Below are 9,818 nucleotides of genomic sequence, written 5' to 3' on the forward strand. Positions count from 1 at the left end.
AGACATTTAAGCCTATTGTCATGACAACAACAAATTAGTAATGCCACAGTCATACAAAAAGACTGCAAAGGGTGCTTCTGGCCTCTGCCATTGCAGCAGTTCTCTGATTCAAACATGGCTGTCCAGCTCCATAGTTTCCTGCTAAACACCCAGGCTTTGAAGACTGGGGAAAGTTAACTGGACCATGTCTCCATGAATGTATCCACAGAATCTGTGCTCAATAACACAACACCATACATTTTTGGAGGTGCATTACAGGCCTAGTGCATCTGCATTGGTTACCACAATTCATGCATAAGAATTTCTGAATGCTTCTGAATACATTTCAATAGACTTTTAAATTTGTTTTTAGAGTAGTTGGATAAGGAAATTGTGCACAGCTGACACATAAGTATAACTACTGGCTTTAAGTTTCTGCAAGTGGCAGTGGGGTTTCTTATCCTTGAGGCCCGACGGCCAATGCACCAGCATACTCAGAGGAATACATAAACACTGGTTAGAAATAACTACCTTTTGTTACATGAGCTATTAAAGGAAAAAGTTCACCCTGAACCAATTAAAAAAGATGTGTTGATGTATTAAAATTATTTTAAGTATCCAGTGGAATGGGTGTAAACCCAGACAACTAAACCCACAATTAGCCTTTAATCACTAACTGTCACTCTCCAATGACAAAGCTGTTGCACAGTGACTGTGTTAAATATGGTACTAAAAACACATTCACTCACCACTGGGGCCACCAATCCTACAGACCTGCACGTGAATGCTCTGGCACTGATATATTACCTATTTATGGCGGTCGAGTTGACTGGATATCACAATCTATAAAAGTATGGTGAGCACTTGGGAGAGCACTTCAAAAAGCCAGTCCATCATTATATCACAAATCCAAATGACAAAGAGGATCAGTGTGGGCTTCTAAAGGAGGCTTTTGGGAAAATGACACTTGAGGATATGGAGCAGTAGAGCTCTCTCTCTCTCTCTCTCTCTCTCTCTCTCTCTCTCTCTCTCTGTCATCACAACTCACATTAGCACTGACAGATCTGTTCAGCAGAGAGTTAGTTTTTCATTCTCTCTGTACCATCTACCTTCAATTTGGTCTGCCTTCACTAAAACATAACATAAAATAAACACCAACAGATGCGACTGAACAGTTGTATTGGAAAGGTTTTAATCCTTTTTAGAGAAAATATAGCCTACGTAGTTGGCGACTTCTAAAGCGAACTCAGTGTTAAGCATGAACTACGTTATCTGGCTGCTGTACCTAATACTACTGTGTATAGTATTTATTATAACTATCGATCTGTCCATCTATCTATATCTTATATTTTCTCTGTCTCTCCCACAGTCTCTTCATTAATATTCTGTTTTGTTCAGTCTCAAAAGTCCTGTCGGTACTGTAATTTGCAATCCAGCTGAATAGGCGCCAGAAACAAGCAGCAAGCTTCCTTCACCTCTCCTCTACCCTTGGCAAATCCTGCTGTTACCATAGAGATACTTTCTTCCAACCACAGTATTCATCTTGTCATACTTTTTCCTACCGACTTTGTAATTTCAGCTTTCTTCCTGCGCTGACTCTCACTCCCAGCTACTATAACACCTTTCTGACAGGAAGTTTAAAGTGAGCTGAGATCATCTGGAAAATCCTTGCATGATAGACATTCAGATAAACTTTGTCTAAAAACTTAACTTCCTCAGTCTTGGTACAGATTAATCAGATATCCGAAAAAGAGCATCCAGTTGTCTTATTGTGACCATTTATAGTCAGTGGGGCGTTTAAATGTCACTGCAGGGAGTGATAGCCATCTGTATGAGTGTATGCCACAGTAAGCACAGCAATAAAGAGAGATGGGCAAACAAAGACACAGCATTTCAGTGTCGTGACCAAGAACAGTGCTCACTGGTGATCGACAAGATACAGCTGCTGCATAAGCTCGGTGCTACCAATGCTGTCTCATCACTCCATAAATCCTCAGCTGTAGTGCCAGTCAATCAATCAATCAGGGAATAGTTCCAACATGCTGATGTGGGGAAAATTACAAAGAACTGTTGCAGACCACAGCTGTAAAGCAGAGATACTGTTTTCATTCTTTCTCTGACCAAGTCGTCACCCTCAACACCTTCCTTATCTTACATGGACTAAGTAAAATAGTATGGCACTTACTCAGAGACAGCTACAGCTGACAGGTCTTCTACCAAGCTCCTTAGACACGGCACCTCCTCGTCCAGTAAGCCCGTGCATGTGGGGTCTCCCTGGGAAGCCACCAGCCAGAATGAGAGCTTCGCTGGTTCATCAAATTCGGGGATGTCATCCTCACTGGGGAGAAAGTGGAGCTGTGGGGAGAGAGAGATGCACTGTGGCAGGGCAGAAAGCTGTGAGACAGCGAGAGCGACTAGAGATTACTGCTTACAGAGAGATAGAGCGGAGGAGAGAGGGAGGGAGTGGAGGACTACAGAGAAATAGCATTTTAGAGTAATGCAGCAGACCGGTGATCACATACTGTAGAGTGAGAGGGAGCTCTCTCTCTCTCTCTCTTCTCTGTCACCCCGCTCACCCTTATTCCCCCCCCCCCCCCCCCCCCCCCCACCCCCACCCCAAGTATTTCTTCCTCTCCCCATACTGCAGCAGCCGTCACTAATCGCACTAATGTATGCAGCTTGACAGTCAGATCCTAATAGCTGCAAACTACTGTATGTTTATGTCAGTTGCTAAAGACTCTTTAAAGCAGCTCATTAGTAACTTAAAACAACGACCCCTACTAAACCTCCACTAAATGAACAGCAGCACTGGCGTCTAATAACTGTCAGGACAAGGGTGTCATAACAGTAAATTCTACTTTAATTTTCCATTAAAAACATAAACACTTTTGAATAAACCTGTGCTTAAAAAGGCAGTTATTTCGAGGCTTTCGGCACCATTAGTAGAGCAAAAACAATACTTTCAAATATTGCATGTCTGATTTATAACATGCAGCACTGTTCCTGTAGGATGAAATTAGGGGTGTGCCATCTAAGTCACCTCACGATTCGATTCGACTACGATTCACAGTGCTACGATTCGACGATTCACCGATTATCGATGCATCTCGATTAATCTTTTTTTCCCCACATAGAATGTTTCTTTTCTCACTCTGTAGTTACTTGTAAAATAATGTATATTTTTAAATATCCATTCATTGAAGTAAAACACGTTTATCTGTCTTTTCTTCATTATTAATTTTAGCAATTTCCCAGCATTTAGAAAATATAAAACTTCTTTTAAACAAAATGTCTTCACACTGTCGCTTTTAAACCCAACGTGTGAACTGCACGCTGTGACACATTACACGCCGCCATCTCTTGGACTGAGGTCCGTCCCCTAATGTTAGGGCCCTATAAATTCCGTTTTATTTTTTCCCAAATTCTGTTTTATCCATTTTAATTTTTGGGAATTATGTTTTTTCCATTATAGTTTTGGGGAATCTACCTAAAAACAGTGTGTTTTTAATGTAAATGACTAAAATGTACACAAATTAAATAGAAATTAACTGTTGAGTAGTTGCATCTGTCAATGAAGACAACATCCACAAGAAAGTATTATTTTCAACTCCTCTGATAAAAGAAAAAAACATTAGCTCGCACATGTAGTTCTAAATGTCTGTTTCATTTATTGATGTAGATTAAAAACAATAATAATAATACTAAAAATATATATTGTGTGGCTGTACTGACATGATTCTGATTTGATTATTTTATTATGAACATGTAAATGAAAAAACATCTGTTAGAAAAGAAAAGAAAAAAATAGGGAAAGGAAATTGACAATATTTCCACTTCTATTACAATCTGATATCTTGATTTACATGTGCAGAAAGTAATCCTTTTAAATCTTACTGTATGTGCATGTCAGCCAGATTGTTTCTCATATGGATTTTGGACACTATATGGTAACTGCGCGTATTCTTACGTTTCCAGTCAACGGAGTGTTGACAGAATATGCAACACTCGGCGCTAACCCCTCAGTACAGAGCCGAGCAGTTCGCATCGAGTTTCGCAGTTTTTTCGCCGACGAACACAGAGCCGTACGCAGCCGCTTCGCCATGCTTACATTGTTTGAAGGGGGAGGGACTTAGTCTATGGAAGGGGCTTGTTGTGCCACCCAGATTTGCTTCCCTCCGTGCAGTTTTCCCCAGACACACGTTCCTATTCCACACGAAAACAGCATTGCACTCAAATTATGTCAAATTCCGCGATATTCCGCGTTAAAAAGTAGATTCCGTATTAGTCGCCCAATTCCGCGATTCAGTGATCGCGGAAATCAAAGGGCACGTGCAACTTTTTTTTTGTTCCGACCGCTGCACTTTCCTTCCGTTATTAAAAAAATCGATTTTTGAACATTTATGAATCGATTCTGAATCGTCAAGTGTCGTGTCACGATTAATCTATGAATCGATGAATCGGGCACACCCCTAGATGAAATGTATACATTCATCAATCATCCTATTTACAGAAATCATGAAAAACATTTTTCAGATAAATTAAGATGAATTAAACATTTTTTAGTCTAATACACTTTTGATTTTTATCTTAAATTGTCTTCTTAAATTCATTGGTTGGATATAAATGTCCTCTTTTTACTTTTAAATAAAGCTCAGGAAGTCTCGCTTGTATTCAAAGAGTGCATTGCTGCTATACTACAAGAATAGTGCACTGTGTCAGAATAATCTAATGCCCCTGGAACAGAGTTCACTGAAAGTACTGTAACAGTACACAGATAATAGTAACAAAGCATACTGAAGTATTATTGTATCAGAGTTAACAGTAATGCAGTATGTGTCATGTCACAACCTAACAAGGTCCCCAGTGTCCAACATGTGGTGGATTCAGGCTCACCTCAATTTATTAGTTTCTATGCTAATGTAAGTCAAGTGACACGTCACTGTGATACTGACTTGCAAACTATACACACACACACAGTGACAGATTACACACACAGTAACAGATGGCACAACCTAACCTGGCAAGCAGTACTACAGCAGTACAACAGAAGGGACAAGATGCTCACAAGGTAAAAGCACAGCACTGTACAATCAATGAGTTACAGTAATTACTGGCAGACAAAGTACCAGTGCAGCACTCACGCTTTTTACGGGTTCAATTGATTTTGATGACTGTAGTACTAATGGAGGAATGTGAAATTCCTGTTTTTTGTACCTAAGGGCAGGTCAGCATACTCCCACATGCTGACCTGGAGTCAGCTCACACCTCCAGTATCTTACCTCCATCTATACACATCCTCCCTACTGTCAGGAACTGATTTAATCCAATGATTCAGTGACAGTTCTGAGCTCAGCTGCCTCAGACTTTTTTTTTTCTTGATTCAGCCAAGCAGATCTCTTACTGTAATCTGAAGAGAAATCTGCATCTGGACAAACACACGTCCAGGAAGAGCCCTCAATTAATAACTTCCGCACATAGACCCAGGATGAGGTCACCACCTGCCACAAACAGTGTCTCTGCTGGAAGGCTTTCAAAGGTACACCTATGTAACCAAATATCAGAGCAAGAGAGAAAAAGAGAATTCAGAGAGACCTTCTTTCTTATCCCTATCCCTAAATATCCTTGAGAAAAAAATGTGTAATGATTTATAAATAGAACCTACTTTTAGCTTATACCATTACATAATGCAGCATGTTGGTAGAGGTATCCGACTGCTTTCAGCCTGACACTTTCAAACCTTCACAGCTACCGTACAACTTGTTGTGGTAAACAATATAGCTGAGCATTTACAGTAAATGCAATGATAAAAAATAGACCCACCATTACAGGTTACTCCTCCAGAGATAAAAATAATCTTTTACATGCCTGCATTTATTCTCTTCTGACACATTAAGTATACGTGATATAGATAAGTCAAAAAATTGAATTGATGAATGTAATATCTAAGCAGTTATGATTTACTCATATCAGTATGAAAAAGACTTGCATTTCCAGTGATTTGGTATTGGGTTGAGGCAGAGGCATCATACTGATGTTACCTAGCAACAAGGTATTGTATGTCTCTAAAGCCAATCCCAGCTTAATTCTGAGGACGGAAAATTTCAAGCCTTTTTGACTGGGTGTTTTCGCTGCGATGCTGCTGAATTGTACAGTGTTAATTACTTCAAATTCTGTTGACAATTCAAATCTTTCTGAAGTGTGAAAACACAGTATTATTAAATTCTAAAGTTTTTCCCAGCAAAATAACAGTAATTAATACATTAAAAAAAACAGTGGATACCAAACGGTATAGCCATGAGAGAAACAATCAACATGGGGAAACAAAATGATATGTGAGATACCTTCAGCATGTTGCCACAAGCTTTCAAAGTCATTTACAAGAAGCAGCAGTGTCAAAACACTGCCATCCACTGGAAACACATGGAAAGAGCTTTATTTCTATAGCTTGTGTGTTCTGTTGTGTTGGTATAAGGTTTGGACTATCAGAGAGAAATACTGCAATCTAGAGGTTTAAAGAGCCTGGTTCTGTTACATAATGGGTGGCCAAACCTTGCATTAGTTGAAAAAAGGCAGAGTCAGGGCTGCATGACTAAGAGTTGATGTTACATAAGCACAGAACACTCAGTACTAGGAAGATGCTGCTCCAGATACTGACTGTAAAGTGTCACCATTAAAGGAACTAAATTCACTGTTCAAGGAAATTTAGGCTTTCTTACTCATCTGGTAGATCACATGGCTGCCTCAAAACAATGTGGAAAGGGGATGAAGAAATGCTGTCACTCACAAATACACAAACAACGCTTTTGATGCAGCTGACAGTCCTTCACAGACAGAGGGCTTATTCATGTTCCCTAAGGGGAAAACTGTCTTTGTGATCGGTTGTAAACACTGGAGCCCTGTCAACTGTGTTACAACTGTACTACAGCAGACATTTAAAGACCACAGTTTCACATTTATGAAGTCCTCTCCACTTAACAAAACAAACCTTGCATGCAAAATAACTGGCAATCCTTCATGCAGTTTATAGCATTGATCAACATAACATAGCAACCTCAAAATATTTTTCAGATCAGTGGTTTAAAGCTGTGCGGTTTAAGCAGACCGTTGATTGTTTATCAGTCATTTGGGGTTTAATGGGTGTAATATCCCCTTTTTTTCCACAGAGGGAGCCACAGTCTCTAATAAAGAGATTGTAAAGTTTATCCCCAAAGAGGAACTTCCCTGTATGCCAGACTGATGTCTGTCACTCCTGACAGTAAGTTTCACGCACGTATCAGATTGTTCTCCTGTGACTACAAAAATATATATTATCCACAAAAAAAACAACGAAAAACCGTTATATGACGTTACATTTTGCTGTGCTCATTATGTTGCAGTGTTTTAACATGAAACATTAGCATTAATGTAAGCTCTCTGATTAGCTTTGGTTTGGTTTGGTAAAAATACATATATTCATTTTTAAAAGTATATTTAAATTTATTCACGTCCCGTGATTTCATGTCTGTCAACACTGTTATCCTCACCAAAACACACTTGCAAAATACATTACAGAAGTGACATTATTTACAGGAAATTGCATCATCTCTGAACCAGGATGCCACCAGCTCAAAAACAAGTATCTCTCATTTCTGAGGGTACTTTTGATGTTTTTTTCAAGGCTGGATCAGAGGAGTTAGGGATAGATGCTACCATGCTACCATTTTTAACATATAAAGAGGAGAAGAAATGGAGGAAAGACAAACCACAAAAACACTGCTACAAAAAGGGTGTTATGTAGTTACCGTGTAAATTTTTTTTACCTCATTGCCTTTGATGAAATGTGTTACCTCCTTTAGTGTGAAAATGAGCCCTTTCATATGTGAGAAGTTCGTGTGGTCAGGCAGTTCTCAGCCTCTTCTAACTGCTATAAAACTGCATATGGTTACTATGTTGAATGAAATGTTAAACCCTTTTAAAATATCACTTATACTTTATAATTTGACTCAGTTGGCTTTGATATGTTAATGACTTTTTGTCAAGCCAGGGAGCCAAGAACACAAGGGAAGAGGACCCAAATGCAGAAACCCCAGGATAAACGTATGAGTGAACTAAACGTCTTTTATTAAACTCAAAATCACTGGAAACGTCCAGGGCCAGAGAACAACACTGAAACAACTAGAAATCATCCATGAAGGAGGGAAAAACACAAAGCAAACAGCAGAAGTCCTTACTTGGGATCAAAAGGCAACCAAGGTAATGCCATGAGTGGGAAAACGCAACAAACAGGAAGGCCTACAGGAACGAACACGGTGAGTTGAATCGGGGAAGCACGGCAGAAGCACACACTGGAACCAACACAGGCAGAGACACAGGAAGACTGACAATGGAACAGGGGGAACAAGACTTAAATACACAGGGGTAATGGGCAACAGGTGAAACCAATTAGGGCGGGGCAACCAGTCAAAAAAGGAGGGAGACCAGACAAAAACAGGAAGTAGAACAACACCAGATACACTAGGCACAAGGCTTCAAAATAAAACAGGAAATACACAACCAAAACTGAAGAGACAAAAGAATAACTTGACTTAACAAAACAGGAACTACTAACAGAACTTAATAAACTAAACCAGAGTCCAAAGGGGAGCTGTAAAGGGTTCAACAAATGTCCAAGAAGAGTTCATAACAAAACAAAAGGATTCAGAAAACAGCCCCGTTAGGGGCTGATCATGACACTTTTAGTCTCAATGGAAAACAATATTATGTAACTTAAGAGGTACACAGTAGAATGTGTGTCCTGTCATCCCTGCTACTCTGGTCAGTCCTGTTAACATCAGTCCTATTGTTATCATTAATTTGATGAAAATGTAATCAAAAAAGACAATTCAAATGGCCTTTCAACTCTTCGTCTCTCACAGCATTGACAAAACTATCAAAACATTCAGGAGAAAAACAGTCAGAAAATATGAATTACACAGCCTGAGATGGCACAATACAATTCCTTGTCTTTACTCCCTGGGTATTTAAAAAGTGATGATTAAAGTTATTTTAACTTTTAACTTTAAAATTTAACTTTTCAAAGTTGAAAAGGCACCAGTGTCATAGAATGGCCCTTTTATTGTTTTTCACCAAGGTTAAATATTTATTTATGCTGTGTAAGTGTGTAAGTAAGTGTTATCATAAATACTGTTTGTGATAAAAAATAATAAATGTAAAAATAACACACTGCACTGACTGATCAGGTACTGATACAGGGTGTAACACTTTTTATAGCACAAAGGTTGCTGTGTTTTCCTTGAATCTGCCATCAACTAAACACCAGCAGCATTACACTAATAAGGATAATGTGGGCTGATAAATTCATTCAGCTTAGCGGTTTATCGAAGCAATGAGGTTTTGATGTGCTCTGAGGAAATCACCCATTATCTACTGTAGGGCCCCCCTCAGTCCCTGAAGCTAGGCAACAGTGGACCAGCAGGCAGTGACCCACTTCTTTTGTGCCTTTACTTTATCAGCTCAAAAGGCTTTGTTTGTAATCATTCATCACGAATGCCCCACCCCCAACATCCTAACCTCAGCTCAGCCCCCTCATCCCGCACCCATACATACAGATAAACACATATTCCTATATCTGCGAGGGCCTTAATGACTACTTTCCTAACCTTTAACCTCTTCTCTCACTAACCTAAACCTAATGCTAACTAATCTTAACTCTTGTCATGCCCTAACACTAAATTACCCCCTTAAATTGTTGGCAAGGAGTTCTCCAATGGATGTCCATACACACATGAATTAGCAAATTCATTAGCACCTTAAGTAAAAGGACATATATTATCAGTAAAATGTATTTCACTATCAAAAGT

The 9,818-nt window shown here is 39.3% G+C and overlaps 1 protein-coding gene across 1 annotated transcript in view; it reads right to left on the bottom strand.

Moving 5' to 3' along the window:
- The window catches only part of LOC121184948 (citron Rho-interacting kinase), an 84,848-nt gene extending 79,584 nt beyond the window's left edge, over positions 1-5,264 (bottom strand). Inside the window, exons 1-2 of the mRNA XM_041042879.1 lie at positions 5,259-5,264; positions 2,197-2,373 (exon numbers count right to left, since the gene is read on the bottom strand). Coding sequence (XP_040898813.1) covers positions 2,197-2,373; positions 5,259-5,264 — 183 coding nt within the window. The remainder of the gene's footprint in view (positions 1-2,196; positions 2,374-5,258) is intronic.
- Between the last annotated feature and the right edge of the window lie 4,554 nt (positions 5,265-9,818).

The sequence above is a fragment of the Toxotes jaculatrix genome, chromosome 7 (genome assembly GCF_017976425.1).
Source record: "Toxotes jaculatrix isolate fToxJac2 chromosome 7, fToxJac2.pri, whole genome shotgun sequence".
Taxonomy (NCBI): Eukaryota; Metazoa; Chordata; class Actinopteri; family Toxotidae; genus Toxotes; species Toxotes jaculatrix.